This window comes from Oreochromis niloticus, linkage group LG8 (assembly GCF_001858045.2).
Source record: "Oreochromis niloticus isolate F11D_XX linkage group LG8, O_niloticus_UMD_NMBU, whole genome shotgun sequence".
In the NCBI taxonomy this organism is placed as follows: domain Eukaryota; kingdom Metazoa; phylum Chordata; class Actinopteri; order Cichliformes; family Cichlidae; genus Oreochromis; species Oreochromis niloticus.
Window position 1 is genome coordinate 18,284,333 of NC_031973.2, and position 17,771 is coordinate 18,302,103.

At 36.9% G+C, this 17,771-nt stretch overlaps 1 protein-coding gene across 1 annotated transcript in view; it reads right to left on the reverse strand.

Moving 5' to 3' along the window:
• The window catches only part of LOC102079331 (tenascin-X), a 41,493-nt gene extending 34,320 nt beyond the window's left edge, over window positions 1-7,173 (reverse strand). The window contains exons 1-7 of the mRNA XM_025909929.1: window positions 6,940-7,173; window positions 5,801-6,059; window positions 5,305-5,556; window positions 4,231-4,476; window positions 3,392-3,637; window positions 2,551-2,796; window positions 50-295 (exon numbers count right to left, since the gene is read on the reverse strand). Coding sequence (XP_025765714.1) covers window positions 50-295; window positions 2,551-2,796; window positions 3,392-3,637; window positions 4,231-4,476; window positions 5,305-5,556; window positions 5,801-6,059; window positions 6,940-7,002 — 1,558 coding nt within the window. The 5' untranslated portion in view covers window positions 7,003-7,173. The remainder of the gene's footprint in view (window positions 1-49; window positions 296-2,550; window positions 2,797-3,391; window positions 3,638-4,230; window positions 4,477-5,304; window positions 5,557-5,800; window positions 6,060-6,939) is intronic.
• Window positions 7,174-17,771: the final 10,598 nt, after the last annotated feature.

Sequence of the window (17,771 nt, forward strand, 5' to 3'; positions counted from 1 at the left end):
AGCCGGTCCATCCTGGCTTATTTATATATATTAGAGAAATATATCTTACCAGTGACTGCGATGCAGTTTACTCCACTGCTGCTGACATTTCCAAACACAGTGAAGAGAGTGAAACTGTATCCGGTTCCACTGGTCAAATCTGACACTCTGTATTCTTTTGTAGAATTACTAATGTTGATCTGTCTTCCATTAAACACAAGCAGATAACTGTCAATGTTGGGGACTGCTTTCCACATCAGAGTTATGCTGGTCTCATTTTGATAAACAGCCTTAAATTCTTCAGTGTTATTAGGAGCTACAATAGAAAAATACACAAATAAGAAACTGTAACAACATTTTCTGGCAGAAACAGAAAAAAGGAACGAGCCAATCAGTTTCAGTATTTTTACAGTGCTTTTAAAAATATTAGGTGAGCCAAACTTTTCCATTTCTGAGAAACCTTAAACAACATCATAAAGCTCTGTCCTGGTTCATGTTGTAGAGGAGCATCAACTCTGGAACATTTTAAAGAACTATGACTGATTCAGACGTTTTTAATCTGTTAACCTCCACCAGGTTAGCAGTAACCAGTGTAGGATTATAGGTAGGGTTACTCTTTGACATATTCATATTATAATTATAATTAAATATTCAAATTCAAAATTTAACAAATGTTTATGTCATGGAACTGTAGGATGTTTTTAACCTTATCCCACTCCAGTGTTATACTCATCTCTTTTTGATGCACCACAGTCACATGATTAACACTTTGTGGTGTTAAAGACAACACAGGAAAGCAGCTTTGCTAAAATGAAAATAAAAAAATCCTCTCCATCAGCTAAAGTTTCAAAAAGTAATGAGTCGGTCCATCCTGGCTTATTTATCTATATTAGAGAAAATATATCTTACCAGTGACTGCGATGCAGTTTACTCCACTGCTGCTGACATTTCCAAACACAGTGAAGAGAGTGAAATTGTATCTGGTTCCACTGGTCAGATTTGGGACTGTGTATTTTTCTGTAGAATTACTAATGTTGATCTCTCTTCCATTAAACACAAGCAGATAACTGTCAATGTTGGGGACTGCTTTCCACATCAGAGTTATGCTGGTCTCATTTTGATAAACAGCCTTAAATTCTTCAGTGTTACGAGGAGCTAGAATAGAAAAATATACAAATAAGAAACTGTAACAACATTTTCTGGCAGAAACAGAAAGATGGAACGAGCCAATCAGTTTCAGTATTTTTATCAGGCATTTTCAAAAATATTAGGTGAGCCACACTTTTCCATTTCTGAGAAACCTTAAACATCATCATAAAGCTCTGTCCTGGTTCATGTTGTAGAGGAGCATCAACTGTGAAGCATATTGAAGGACTATGACTGATTTAGATGTTTTTAATCTGTTAACCTCCACCAGGTTAGCAGTAACCAGTGTAGGATTATAGGTAGGGTTACTCTTTGACATATTCAAATTATAATTATAATTAAATATTCAAATTCAAAATTTAACAAATGTTTATGTTATGGAACTGTAGGATGTTTTTAACCTTGTCCCACTCCAGTGTTATACTCATCTCTTTTTGATGCACCACAGTCACATGATTAACACTTTGTGGTGTTAAAGACAACACAGGAAAGCAGCTTTGCTAAAATAAAAATAAAAAAATCCTCTCCATCAGCTAAAGTTTCAAAAAGTAATGAGTCGGTCCATCCTGGCTTATTTATCTATATTAGAGAAAATATATCTTACCAGTGACTGCGATGCAGTTTACTCCACTGCTGCTGACATTTCCAAACACAGTGAAGAGAGTGAAATTGTATCTGGTTCCACTGGTCAGATTTGGACTGTGTATTTTCTGTAGAATTACTAATGTTGATCTCTCTTCCATTAAACACAAGCAGATAACTGTCAATGTTGGGGACTGCTTTCCACATCAGAGTTATGCTGGTCTCATTTTGATAAACAGCCTTAAATTTGTCAGCATTACGAGGAGCTAAAATAGAAAACCACACAAAGAAGAAACTGTAACAACATTTTCTGGCAGAAACAGAACGATGGAACGAGCCAATCAGTTTCAGTATTTTTATCAGTCCTTTGGAAAAATATTAGGTGAGCCACACTCTTCTATTTCTGAGAAACCTTAAACATCATCATAAAGCTCTGTCCTGGTTCATGTTGTAGAGGAGCATCAACTGTAGAACATTTTAAACAACTATGTTTAACAACTGTTTTAGATCTTTTCAATCTGTTAACCTCCACCAGGTTAGCAGCAACCAGTGCAGGATTATAGGTAGGGTTAGTATTTAACATATTCAAATTGGAAAATGTAACAGATGTTTATGTTATTATACTGTAGGATGTATTCTGGGATGTTTGTAGCCTTGTCCCACTCCAGTGTTATACTCATCTCATGTTGATGTACCACAGTCACATTATTAACAATTTGTGGTGCTAAAGATAAGTTTTTTGGGTTTTTTGACAAAAAAACCTCTCCATCAGCTAAAGTTTCAAGAACTAATGAGCCGGTCCATCCTGGCTTATTTATATATATTAGAGAAAATATATCTTACCAGTGACTGCGATGCAGTTTACTCCACTGCTGCTGACATTTCCAAACACAGTGAAGAGAGTGAAACTGTATCTGGTTCCACTGGTCAAATCTGACACTCTGTATTCTTTTGTAGAATTACTAATGTTGATCTGTCTTCCATTAAACACAAGCAGATAACTGTCAATGTTGGGGACTGCTTTCCACATCAGATTTATGCTGGTTTCAGTTTGATAAACAGCCTTAAATTCTTCAGTGTTATTAGGAGCTACAATAGAAAAATACACAAATAAGAAACTGTAAGAACATTTTCTGGCAGAAACAGAAAAAAGGAACGAGCCAATCAGTTTCAGTATTTTTATCAGGCATTTTCAAAAATATTAGGTGAGCCACACTTTTCCATTTCTGAGAAACCTTAAACAACATCATAAAGCTCTGTCCTGGTTCATGTTGTAGAGGAGCATCAACTCTGGAACATTTTAAAGGACTATGACTGATTCAGATGTTTTTAATTTGTTAACCTCCACCAGGTTAGCAGTAACCAGTGTAGGATTATAGGTAGGGTTACTCTTTGACATATTCATATTATAATTATAATTAAATATTCAAATTCAAAATTTAACAAATGTTTATGTCATGGTACTGTAGGATGTTTTTAGCCCTGTCCCACTCCAGTGTTATACTCATCTCTTTTTGATGCACCACAGTCACATGATTAACACTTTGTGGAGCTAAAGATAACACAGGAAAGCAGCTTTGCTAAAATAAAAATAAAAAAATCCTCTCCATCAGCTAAAGTTTCAAAAAGTAATGAGCCGGTCCATCCTGGTTTATTTATCTATATTAGAGAAAATATATCTTACCAGTGACTGCGATGCAGTTTACTCCACTGCTGCTGACATTTCCAAACACAGTGAAGAGAGTGAAACTGTATCTGGTTCCACTGGTCAGATTTGGGACTGTGTATTTTTCTGTAGAATTTCTAATGTTGATCTCTCTTCCATTAAACACAAGCAGATAACTGTCAATGTTGGGGACTGTTTTCCACATCAGAGTTATGCTGGTCTCATTTTGATAAACAGCCTTAAATTCTTCAGTGTTACGAGGAGCTAGAATAGAAAAACACACAAATAAGAAACTGTACCAACATTTTCTGGCAGAAACAGAACGATGGAACGAGCCAATCAGTTTCAGTATTTTTATCAGGCATTTTCAAAAATATTAGGTGAGCCACACTCTTCCATTTCTGAGAAACCTTAAACATCATCATAAAGCTCTGTCCTGGTTCATGTTGTAGAGGAGCATCAACTGTGAAGCATATTGAAGGACTATGACTGATTTAGATGTTTTTAATCTGTTAACCTCCACCAGGTTAGCAGTAACCAGTGTAGGATTATAGGTAGGGTCACTCTTTGACATATTCAAATTATAATTATAATTAAATATTCAAATTCAAAATTTAACAAATGTTTATGTCATGGAACTGTAGGATGTTTTTAACCTTGTCCCACTCCAGTGTTATACTCATCTCATTTTGATGCACCACAGTCACATGATTAACACTTTGTGGAGCTAAAGATAACACAGGAAAGCAGCTTTGCTAAAATAAAATAAAAAAATCCTCTCCATCAGCTAAAGTTTCAAAAGTAATGAGCCGGTCCATCCTGGTTTATTTATCTATATTAGAGAAAATATATCTTACCAGTGACTGCGATGCAGTTTACTCCACTGCTGCTGACATTTCCAAACACAGTGAAGAGAGTGAAATTGTATCTGGTTCCACTGGTCAGATTTGGGACTGTGTATTTTTCTGTAGAATTACTAATGTTGATCTCTCTTCCATTAAACACAAGTAGATAACTGTCAATGTTGGGGACTGCTTTCCACATCAGAGTTATGCTGGTCTCATTTTGATAAACAGCCTTAAATTCTTCAGTGTTATTAGGAGCTACAATAGAAAAACACACAAATAAGAAACTGTAACAACATTTTCTGGCAGAAACAGAAAGATGGAACGAGCCAATCAGTTTCAGTATTTTTATCAGGCATTTTCAAAAATATTAGGTGAGCCACACTCTTCTATTTCTGAGAAACCTTAAACATCATCATAAAGCTCTGTCCTGGTTCATGTTGTAGAGGAGCATCAACTGTGGAACATTTTAAAGAACTATGACTGATTCAGATGTTTTTAATCTGTTAACCTCCACCAGGTTAGCAGTAACAAGTGTAGGATTATAGGTAGGGTTACTCTTTGACATATTCATATTATAATTATAATTAAATATTCAAATGCAAAATTTAACAAATGTTTATGTCATGGTACTGTAGGATGTTTTTAGCCTTGTCCCACTCCAGTGTTATACTCATCTCTTTTTGATGCACCACAGTCACATGATTAACACTTTGTGGTGTTAAAGACAACACAGGAAAGCAGCTTTGCTAAAATAAAAAAAATAAAAAAATAAAAAAAACCCTCTCCATCAGCTAAAGTTTCAAAAAGTAATGAGCCGGTCCATCCTGGCTTATTTATCTATATATTACTAATGTTGATCTGTCTTTTACCAAACACAAGTAAATAATTGTCGATGTTGGAGACTGTTTTCCACTCCAGCATAATGCTGGTCTCATTTTGATCAACAGCCTTAAATTCTTGAGCGTTAAGAGGAGCTAGAATAGAAAAACGCAAAAAGAAGAGACTGTAACAATGTTACCAACAAAATCTTGTATTTTGTGTATCTTTTAATTAGACTGAAGGTTTTGTTCAGTGCTCACCAACCTGTCACAGCACTGAATCTGTATCCACTGCTGTTGAGTCCATCAGACGTGAAGAGAGTGAATGTGTAGTTTGTTCCAGCAGTCAGAGGAGTGACCACATGTACTATGGGTCCTTCTTCAGTTTTATTAATACCTTCTGTTCTATGACCATATTGCAGGATGTATGTTAGGATGTTGTTAACCTTGTTCCAGGTCAGAGTTATACTACTCTCATTTTGTGTGGTCACATTCACTCTGTTGACATTATCTGGCGCAGGAAAAGAAAAGAGGACACACAGTGGATTTAGTTACAAAAAAGTTTAAAAAGAGAACAAGAACTGAAGCACTGATTATGCTGCTTTCAGTCCTTTGTACCACTGTGCCTTTTGTTACATCGTCAGGAGCTGTGATGAGTTGAGAGTGGCGTTCACCTTTTACCACAATAAAAACCCAGAATGACATTCACTTCAGTTTCACCGATCACCAACAAAAGTCAAAGGATAGTGTTTCATTCTTACAGGCTTTTGTTGTTGTAGATATAATTGTTTGTTCTGTTGAAGTCAGCGGATTAGTTAGTTGTGTTGTTGAAAGGTTGTTTCGTAGTTCAGGAGCCAGTGAAGTAGTTTTTTGTGTTGTGGGATCCACTGGAGTGGGTTTTCGTGTTGTAGCTGTCAGCGGATTGGTTGTTAGTCTTGTGGTTCTTTCTGTTTTGGTTTGTCCTGCTGTCACTCTTGTTGTCACTGTCGCTGTGACTGTTGTAGTGGAGTCAGTTGTACCCTAAAAGCACAAAAAGAGTGAAAACTACAGAATCTAAAATCTGTAAAAACAAATTGCCATTGAATACCCAGTTAACATGAGGCTTGGCAGTCTCACAGAGCGATGTTTGCTGCTTTTAATTTCACATCTGCATTATATCATGAACATTATGTGAACACAAGTGTGACTGGCTGATTAAACGAGTAATACTTAGAGATATTATTTTGCATTCTGCTTCATAAGAACAAAAACTTCCGATAAAAAAAAAAGGTGTGCAGGAAACAAATAAGTCAGTGTCAAATTATTTTAGCATTTTATGTGTCAGCTTCTATCAACTATAGTAACATCTAAACCATAAAAATCACAGAGCTGGTAAAAAAAAATGTATTAATTAAGTGTTTGCTTTCACTAAAAATGCAAATCATATTTATTATCATATTGTATATAATAGCTACAGTTACTTAATCACCGTTCTATAAAATATCTAACACATTTCTCCTCTGACATACTGTTTAAAATTCCACATCTGATCTGATTAAATCATTAAGACTGTACCGTGTAAGTGTTTAAGATACAGTTGAATTTCCTCCTTCATGCTCTTTTTGTTCTCAGAGGAAACGGTAATAAATTGGTGTTGCAAAGAAGGAATAAAGTCATGTTTCAAAATTTGAAAAGTCCAGAATTTTCATGCTGTTTAACAAGATTTTGTTGTTCCTGTATTTCTGTAAAAAACAGTATTTCACAAAACATAACTATAGTGTTTAAAATACATAATGAAGCATGTCATGCATTTAGGCTTCACTGTGGTTTTGACCGCACTGTTTCCTTTTGTCGAGGGTAACCTACACTGAGCTTCACTATCTGATCACCATCAAAGTGGAAAGTAAAAAAAAAAACTTACCCAAAGTAGACTCAGGAAGACACAGAGCAACAAGTGGTCTGAGATAAGAGATAAAAGCTTCATCGTCTGCAGTTACAGTCCAACACAGACTGTAATTCTTACCTATGCTCCTCTTGTAACCATATTAGCAAGTGGTGAAGTAAATAGCTGCTTCTCCTTTTGCCCCGCCCATTGCTTTATTATTAACTGTGTGCTGCTTGTCAACGATACATTAATCAACTTGTCTGTTTTACGTGTTTATTAAAGGTAATCACTTTGCAAAATTTTCTAACTGGTGGTTCATGCTGCTTCTGTATCTTTATCATATATAAATAAAAATGGGTTTTTATGTATAATAACAGGCAAAGCTATCAACTGTAAGCTAAAAAATACTTTTTTAAGGATTTAAAGTTTTTTTAAAGTTTAAGACAGAAATGTTAAGACATTATGAGAACTTTTGTACAGCTGCCATGGATCTCTGTTTGATCCGAGAGCCTAAACGGCCCTTGCTTTTCTCACAACCTGAATATTTTCAGGTTCATTCTTTACTTTATCATAGTCAAACGTTTTAAGGAAGACCAGTATGTTACTGAGAAACTCACATTTCAGAATCAAACTCAAAAACAAGATTTTCAGTGTGTTCATCTTCAGACAAACTGTCACAGTACTGGGTCTGGGGACCCAGGGTTTGTGTTTTCTATTTTTTTTTTTTTAAATTCTTTGATTTAGTGTTATTCATGTCATACTCTTTTTTCTGAGTTATTTTTTGTAGTTTCTAGAATTTAGGTTGTGTTTCTGTGCCACCCCTGTGTTCTTTCTTTCACATCTAGTCATCCTCGTTTCCAGTGTCAAGTCCGCATCTCAGTCTGTCTCATGTTTCCTGTTTTATTTTGATAGTTCCTTGTCTGGTGTGTAGCATGTTCAGTTTTGAACATGCTACACACCAGTAGTGTATGTTTGTTTTCATGAGTTTGTTTTGGAGTTTGTTTCTACAGCAGTAAAGCTGCCTTCCTTTGTTCATTCTGTTGTTCGGAGTCCTGCGTTTGGGTCCCCATTCTGCCTGCTACAGCACTGGACATGACACAAACAGACAGTATGCATTATTTTGATGCCATTGCCATTATATTATATATCTGGATCACGTTTGTTATGCAGAGAGATGTGGAATGGAAAACAGCAGCCATCACTCTGACTTGACTGAACAGAGAACAACACCCACACACAGCAACTTCCAAATTGGCAACCTATCTTCTTCTATTAAGTTTTATTGGCGATTGGCAAACAACAAAATGGTGCATTACCACCACCAACCGGTATGGAGTGTGGACTGGAACGTTGCTCAAAAAAAACAACAACAACAACCCTCAAATCCTCCCAAACCATTTTCTCTCTTTTAAAAACTAGAATAAGGCCTGATAACGTTCACTTCTTGAGTCCTTTTGCAGTAAGTCAATAAACTACTTCTATTCCTAATCAAAACTCCTCGTCTTGCCAACACATTTCCTTTAAAACAGCTGCATTTGAGGTGGTGTTCCTCTTTACTGCCAAGAAAAGATGGACTCCACAGAGGATTGAGCTGGGTAACTTACAAACATTTTGCTTCTATCTTGGTGCACAGAGGTGTGTTTAGCACTCATTTCACATTTTAAAAAAAAAATCCACCATAGGTGAGATGGGGCAGGACTTGATGCTTCCTGGCAATGTTATCCTGAGAGTTATGCTACTAAAAACAACGAAAAAACTTGACACCACAATTGAAGCATTGATTATGCTGCTTTCATTGTTTTTTTCACTGATCACTTTCTTACATTACAAAGTCCAGTACATTTCACTATTGGTGTATTTGCTGTAGTGGGGTCAGAGGCACCCTAAGAGCAGAAAAAGGGTGAACAAAGGAAGAAAAACTACCAAATCATCACATATGTATTCGTTTTCCTTTAATATTCAACTCCATATCTACTGATTAATTCTGCATAGACTATAACATGTAAGTAGTGTTTTCGATATCGCTGCATTTAGATTTTACATCATTTCCATGTTCATGCTTTTTTTCTTCTCAGGTGAAATGATAGTAGATTAGTGACACTGAGAAAGACTAAATTTATAGTTTGCAGAAAAATGACAAAATGTTTGCACTGTGTAACACTTCTTTTAAATTGTTGATGCATTTTAAACACATACTAATATTTAAGAGATCATCATTTTGACTGCATAAGTTCCTTTTAGCAGGGTAACCGACAGTGAGCTTCACTATCTGTCATGGTTAGGCTGTGTGTAGGCAGGAAGAGGACCCAAACGCAAACTCAAGGGAAAACAGGACTGAACTCAAAATACAGCTTTATTGCTGACAAAAGATAACAGCGATACAAAATAACATGAAACTAAACTGGGAAGTACTAAGGAACTGACTTACGAGGAAACACACGGAGGGGCACACAGTCATGAGGGAGAACACGACACAGAACTGAGGGAGACGCAGACCTAAATACACAGAGGGTTAACAAGGGAAGTGGGAGCACACGGGGAACACAGGTGACACTGATAATCAAAACAAGACATGGCAGGAGTAAACGCAACACTGACGGGAGACTGTCAAAGTAAAACAGGAAGTACAGAGGTTCAGACAGGAGGAGCAAGTGCACGACATAACGGGCTGGGGAAAGCATGAGATAAAACACAAGGAGGGGAAACGAGGGTCTACAGATACACAGAGGAGCACACAGGGGGTAATCAAATAAGGGACATCTTAACAGAACCTGCATCAACAAAGAACAAAATACACGAAAACTAAGAATACTGGGCCAGCATGGCCCAGGACCATGACACTATCTGATCATCACGATGTGTAATGACAAAGTAGATTCAGGAAGCTATACAGCATCAAGTAGTAAGAGCTGAAAGATAAAAGCTTCATATGAATCTCAAATGACACACATATTTTGAACTTTATAAATTCCTTTGTTTTCCTAAGATAACCTTGAACTAGCTACATGTTATTATAACAATAATAATTTCTTTGATCCTGGGATCAGAGATCCTCTGATATTACAGCTCAATGTTAACTTTATCACTTCTGGTCTCTTTTATTGGCAAGTGACTAACTAAATAGTTACTTCTCCTTTCGGGCCTTGAGATCTTTCACCTCTATCTGCTTATTTCATGTTTATTAGTGCTAGTTAAATTTGGTGCCATTATTAGCTTATATTTTTTATATTTGTCATATTCATTTCATATTTTTCATATTTTTAAAAGATTTTAAAATTATTTTGGTCTAATGGCTTCTTAGGAAACTAGACTGTCTGGTTTCCTCTCTTCGGCTGGTTTCTCCGACATTGCGGTGAAACTTGTTAACTTTTTTTTGTACAGTCCCAGCAAGCAGTAATATTTATAGCTTCCTTATGGTTGACATCTGTAAGCTGTTTATCAGTTCCTCCTTTTTGTTCGTGCCATGCATCATAGCAGGGCTCACTACCATCTTGTAAACTTATCCTTTCACTCTTCCTAGTCCCTTTCTGTCACTACACCTGCGTGTACCTCTCATCTGTACTGTCCGTTGCTTTGAATGATCACCCCCAGATATTTAAACTTATCTTAGATCAAACGGTTCAGAATTGAGGACGAGAGTAAAAACAACCATGGTCCAGAAGAGCTTGGTCAAACAATTGATTTTAATGAACACACGCGTGGGGAGATGTACACTGCACAACATCAGCTGTAGATCTCCGCCCAATAATACACAAGACAATCGTTTTATAGCATCAGGGTATGTTTACCGACGCCCCCTCATACGTCAAACAAATACCAGACATGGAGAAGTTTCAAAACCACAAATGTTCTGTTAACAACCTTTAACACAATTAAAAAGAACTACGTCTTCACGGCAGGTGCTTCCTGTCGCCACCGGACACACGCTTGTCTCTCTGGAACATCAAGCGCACGTTCTGCAACAAACGATACTTTTGCAGGCACAATTTGCAGTCACACGCAAAATATGATTCAACTTTCACCTATAAGTGATTCTCTCTAACTGAGTGTGTGTGTGGGTGTCTACGTGTGTGTGTGTGTGTGCTAACCACAATTGCACTCTATTTCACCTCGCCGACTAGCTCCTGACCTCTCACCAGACAGAGAGACAGAAGCCAGTCTCATATATGTAATAACCGAACTGAAACTATGCATATGTAATCTACTGAATAAATGTTTTAATCAAGAACCTCTATTAAAAGCTTAATCAAAAGATATAAATGAATAAAAGATAATGAAGAATAACCTGGTTATTCAAATAGCATCATCCAAACAGCTCCTCAAAATAACTTGCACTTAGACTCTGCTTTCGGTTTCACTTTTGCAAAGCATGCAGTTTCCTGTCTTATTTTGGCACAGGCTATACTCAGCATTAGGCCTTTCTTTTACAATGCAATCTGCATATAAACATTTAAGATTATATAAGCATTCAAAAGCATTTAAGATTATAGATTCAACTCAACAGTTTAAAGTGGTTCTCACTGGACCTGTAATAAAGGCTAATATGATACCAGTATGTTTGAACATCTGAATGCAATATCAATATTAATTATTAATGCCATGGTAATATGAACAATAGCAGTAAAATAATTTCCCTGATCCCAACAGCCACGGGTAGGATTTGAACCTGTGTCAACTAGTATTAGGTGAGCTGCTTATCTCAGTGAGCCAAATCAGTTTGCATTCTGAAAAGAGATATGATGAGAGAAAAAATGTGCAGGGTGTAGAACAACCTGAACTGTCTGCTGAAAAAGGTGAAGAAGCTGAAATCATAAAAACTTTGCAGAATTGTATTAAATTAGCAGAAATATTAAACAACCAAAACAGTCTGCTAAAAAAAGCTGAACAAGCTGAAGTTCCATTAAAAGTAGTAGTTGCTGAAAAATGAGAAACTGGCAGAACATGTAGACAAGCAAGAAAGCAGTAGATAAAGTAAACTGAACAGCCAGCACAAAAACTACAGGTGTGCTGTCTACTGAAAAGAGGTGAAGAAGCTGAACATTCTGCTGAAAAGAGGTGAAGAAGCTGAACGTTCTGCTGAAAAGAGGTGAAGAAGCTGAACGTTCTGCTGAAAAGAGGTGAAGAAGCTGAACGTTCTGCTGAAGACAGGTGTAGTAGCTAAAGTTCATATTAGAAAAGTTGCTGAAATCATAAAAACTTTGCAAATTGTAATAAATAGCAGAAATATTGACCAAGCAAAACAATTAGCTGAAAAAAGGTGCACAGGTTGAAGTTCCGTCAGGTTGAAGAGTCTGATGAAAATATGTTGCTATGGGCTTCAAACCTGGGCCTCCCGCTCTCAGAACGGCTGCTCAAGTCTAGGTAACACTGATGAGATCTCATCCACAGCCCTCCTCCTGGGCAGCTCTAACTCTAGTCTGCCTCCATAGGTGCCAGATAGTTTTAGGTATTTAGCATCTAATGTTGGAAATATTGTATTAAAGCCTTTTGTGGGTGTGGTCAAAGGAGTTTGTGAAGAAAAGCGTCTAGACTTCTTTAAGTTGCTTGAAGACGTTTCACCTCTCATCCGAGAAGCTTCTTCAGTTCTAAGGTCAAATGGCCGAGAGTCCCAGATTTAAACCCAGTGGGAGTATCCCCCCAAAGAGGGACAAAGGACCCCCTGGTGATCCTCTAATCACATGAGCCAAGGTGTGAAAACGGGTGTGGGACCTAATCAGCCAGGGTTTCGGGTGAGCTCATGTGAAACCTGGCCCCACCTTGTCATGTGAATTCCTGAGGTCAGATGGCCCAGGATGTGAGTGGGCGTTAAGGCGTCTGGGGAGGGAACTCAAAACTGGATTATAGATGGCAGACAGTTGGTGTCGTAAACCACCGCCTCTGTTCAAAGATGGTCGCTCACAGTGGACATAGATGGCCTCTTTCACTCCTCTTTCAAACCATCTGTCCTCTCTGTCCAAAATGTGAACATTGGCATCCTCGAAAGAGTGACCTTTATCCTTAAGATGCAGATGGACTGCTGAGTCTTGTCCTGTGGAGGTGGCTCTTCTATGTTGTGCCATGCGCTTGTGAAGTGGCTGTTTGGTCTCTCCAATGTAGAGGTCTGGGCATTCCTCGCTGCACTGTACAGCATACACCACGTTGTTAAGTCTGTGTTTTGGAGTTTTGTCTTTCGGGTGAACCAGTTTGTGTCTGAGTGTGTTGCTGTGAACCTTCACAGACATTTTGTGGGTGTGATTTCAACAAAACACTATTTTAATCCCATAGTATAATATTTGCATTTTCATCTTGGATTTTAAACATCTTTTCTTCCCTGGCAGCTCCAGGCCCTTCGCATTACATTTAATGAATCATCTTTAATAAACTGTGCTTCATCAGCATGAATATCCCATATTTGTCAATCTGTAATAAAACTGTGGTTTGTTACTGCAGAGAGTAATTCCCCAGAGAGCCGCAGATCATTCTTACGTTCTTACTATTTTAATTTCTCTCTCTTCACCGTGTGTCAGGTTCAGTAACTTTCTGAGATCTCTGGCTCTGCTGTACGACTCTTTTCAGGTATGTGGGTTTAAGCATCAAAATAATATTGGGATAGTATATTCTTTAAAAAAAAAAAATCCAAATTGGGTTTTGCTACAGGCTTCAGGACCTTTGGTGCTCTTGCATTGAGTGAAGACACTGTGTTACCTATAGCAGCTTGCAGGTGCTGTGGAGGCACCTGTCTGTGAAATACAACATGTGACAACTGTACAGCTATAACCATCAATCCATGTAGGCTATCCCAGCCCTGCGACAGACTGGTGACCTGTCCAGAGTGTACCCACCTCTCGCCCTATGGTGCTGTAGCTATAACTAGATGGACTAAATTAAGTGATGCAGATTGAAATGTATATATTGCTAGACATGATTTTTGATGGCCAAATGGACTGCAACTTAAGAAAACACCAGCAATAAGAAAAATGCTGCAAAAGCACACAAAACACAACGCAAATAGGAAAAACGAAAACAGAAATAGGAAAAAACAGATTTCCAAAAGCACAAGGGAAGTGTTTCTGGGGAGACAATAACCCGACGGACCAGTTGCAGGAACCAAAATATGCTAGGAATTGGATGATCCATCGGTTTTGTGAGGAAAGAAAACATGAGAGGTAAGTGTGTTAGCCTAACTATTAGCCTAAAAATCCATCATCAGTATTATATGAATCATGATAAAACACGCCTACCATGTTTTGGGTTCCTGTAACTGGTCCGTCAGGTTATTGTCTCCCCAGAAACACTTCCCTTGTGCTTTTGGAAATCTGTTTTTTCCTATTTCTGTTTTCGTTTTTCCTATTTGCGTTGTGTTTTGTGTGCTTTTGCAGCGTTTTTCTTATTGCTGGTGTTTTCTTAAGTTGCAGTCCGTTTGGCCTCTCAGGGCCACTGTACAACAGCAAATAAAAATTACAAATTAGCCCTGTGCTTTTAAAAAGGGAAGTGGGCAAAACTGAAAATTTGGTTACTAATTTTTGTAGCAAAAGATTTTTATTTTGGAGTTTCACTTGATGTGCAATCTTACTGACTGACAATTATTTTATTACAAGAAAATGCGCACATTTGTCTAGTCACATGCACAAAATGTTCAGGCTGTGCATGTTATGTATTTGTATTGTGCTTTACCATAATAAAGTTAAATGTAAAAATGAAATAAAGTCTAAAGTATTTGTTTGTGCTTATGTTTTCAATTGAGCACCATCATGCAAAATATCTTGAAATTTGAATCTTGATAGGATAAACCCTTTGCAATTGAGCCGTCCGATGGGCATTTAATTTCACACAAATTACTCAAATCTTTCATAACTATCACTGATGTACTGTCAGTACTTTCAGTCAGCTGAGTTGAGTTCTTCCCAGGTGTATGTGACACTTCTTAATATTACCACAAGATGGAGCCATCATGTCATACATTAGCCGGAGGTTAACACAATGAAGCCGGTAACCAATAATTTTGCAATTATTTGCTGGGATTGATTCAATGTTATGTAAAAATAGTGGGATTTAAAAAAGACATTTTGAACTGGAAGATACAAACTCAGACATTTTAAATGCCCCAAACTGTTGACATATTTTCCAGATGACTGACTAATGACTCTGCTAATGAAAAAGTGTTGATATCAATTATAAAACATTTCAGGCAGAAAATCCAATTAGACTTATTGAATGTAGATGACAGAGTGTTCATTATGTGAATACTTGTAACTTAAACCTTCATTTGTCTTAAAGGCACAGAAAATATGGGTTGTCCAAACTGAGTATAGTATAAAGACACGCAGTGAAAATAAATACATTTGAAATTAAAAAAAGATGTTTATGCACTTAAAGTATAGAGTTACAATAACAAAATAAAATAAACTCTAATATATTTATATTGCCCACCAGGCAGTGAAGTAATTGGTCAGTCTTTAGTGTAATTTACCAAGCTGCTGCGGTGCAGAGAAGTACTGCTACTGAATTTTATGTTTAAATTAAGCCATCTAATTACAGACGGTATAAAAAAGATTCTGGTCCTGTTGCTTTGAAATTAATTCAATGTGTAGAAGGAGTTAGAAAAAAAAAAGTTAATCTTTAGGCAGATCTTTTGACATAACAGTCACAGATTAGTTATTTGTGTCTTCAGCAGTAACCACACCGGGGCTCCTAATAAAAGCTTATCAACAACTGCAAGTCAGACAGCTAAAGCAATAAAATGTGATAAATCAGGGTGATACTATTAGCAGATGTTGAAAGATGTGCTTTTCTTTCAGGAAAACGAAATGCAAATTGCAAATTGCATCTGTGACTGTCGATCAGTAAAAGTCCTTAGATAGTTCTAGTTTCCCTCCATTTGATCCTCTTATCAGATTGTTGAGAGTATTTAAAGGAAGCTTGTAAATGTTTAAAAATTATTGCCGTAACACAAAGTCACAAACGTCAGAATCATCTGCAAACTTCTGTGGCTCTAGATTAATAAAAGGGGTAATATTATGTATTTCAATATCTGCAACACAATTTACACTGTTTAGATAAAAACAGTGAAGCATGCAATTCAAAATGTAAGAAGGTGAAGAAAACCTAACAGGAATAACACAAAGCCATATAAGGGAGCATCCCCGGCCTCCCGAGGGTTTTGTCAGTTTAACAGCTGTTGAACGCTAGAGGCATGAAGCAGTAATTTAAGCATTTCTTCTAAAATGCTGCATCAGCTAGAATGCTTTCAATTGAAAATTTAAATTTCTGCTTGCAGACACTGCCTCAAAAACTCTATCACATATTCTTGAATAATCACTGACTAATAACATTAGCTACACTGGGTGCTGAGTAGGAAGGGTTATTTTCATGTTGCCAATTAATCATCTCATCACTATTTAAAATGCTTTTTTGCAGAGCTAAATTGCACAAAGTATTCTCTGAGAAACTTAATATACATGCTGGACTTATCTGTCTCTTACTGCGCATGCACACAGCTGCCAAGCGCTAACTTCTTTGTAATTTTTATTTCCTGCATCAGGGTTATTTTAAACAGCCCAGTCTACTTGCCATGCATGAGCTTTACTGTTCACCACTTACATGCTGTTATCATGGTGCAAGGAACTGTACTCAGTTATACCAGCTTTTGACATTATAAAGAGTTAAAAAACACAACAACAATTGTTTCAATATTTTGTGAAATAGGTTTAGGTTTGTTATAAAACTGAGATAAAAATTCTGCATAATTAAATCTGCACACTGAAACAAGCATCTTAGATCAGCATATGATCCCTGTCCAAAGCCAAATAACCATACATCAGATAAATCACCTATGATTCCAATGATCTTTTTCCCTTTCTAGAGATATGTTAGGCTCTTCAACTGCAGAGTAGGTACTAAAGTTATATTGGGTTAGGGACCACCTGTCTGACCACTAGGCTATCTAACTTGCAGACAGTTGGGCCCACGGATGACATTCCTGTCCCTTTCAGGGATTCACACTTTGACCCCAGGAGCAGAGGTCTTGTCTCTAAATTGACTCTAGCTGATGCTTGCACATTTCTGATAAATGAAGGAGAAGAAGGCATCCATTGATGAAGACATGTATAGTATCTGAATCTTTACAAATAAATGTATGGAAAAAGAAGATGGACACTGCTGCAAAGGGTAGCTCTATAAACCCTATAAAAGCATGCTGCAACTGTTCACACCAACATCTAAGCTTCAGGTATTGTTCCTGTACCTTAAGTGTTGCTTTCAGTTGTCTTGAGGAAAAAGAAAAGCCACGTTTTGGAGCACTACAATACAAATTAACATTACTTTAGATGACAACATGTTGGTACCTTTGCTTATGTAAGAACTTGAGCGCAATTCATGTGGGAAATAAAAGGAGATGGCTAATGAAAGCAATGTTAGCAAAGGGTTAGCTTAGCTTAGCAAAAAAAAAAAATAGCTTGAGCCTCTCAGTAGGGGAAAAAACACTAAACACATGCTAATAAAGAAACAACATTTTTTTATGCTTACTTTATATGCAAATTGTCTTAATTTTATGAAATAAAAGATTAATTGTGTTTCTTTTTGTTCTATCTTCGTGCTAAGGTAAGTAGCTTCTCTCATATTTAATGATTTACCATCATCTCTAATTGTCTACTAGAAAGCAAATCAAGTATATTTTCTAAATATTTCTACACAATCTTATAAATAGTTGTACTCTGTGTAAAAATTTGCAAATTATTTAGGTTTTACAAGGATGCAAGGCTATATGATTGCTAACTTGTTAAATTATAAAAAACTGTAGGCATCTATCAAATATATATAATTTGATGTATGTTAGGTGGGTGAACCATGTATTACCATTTATAGCTTCTGGGCTTTACATCTAAGGGAGT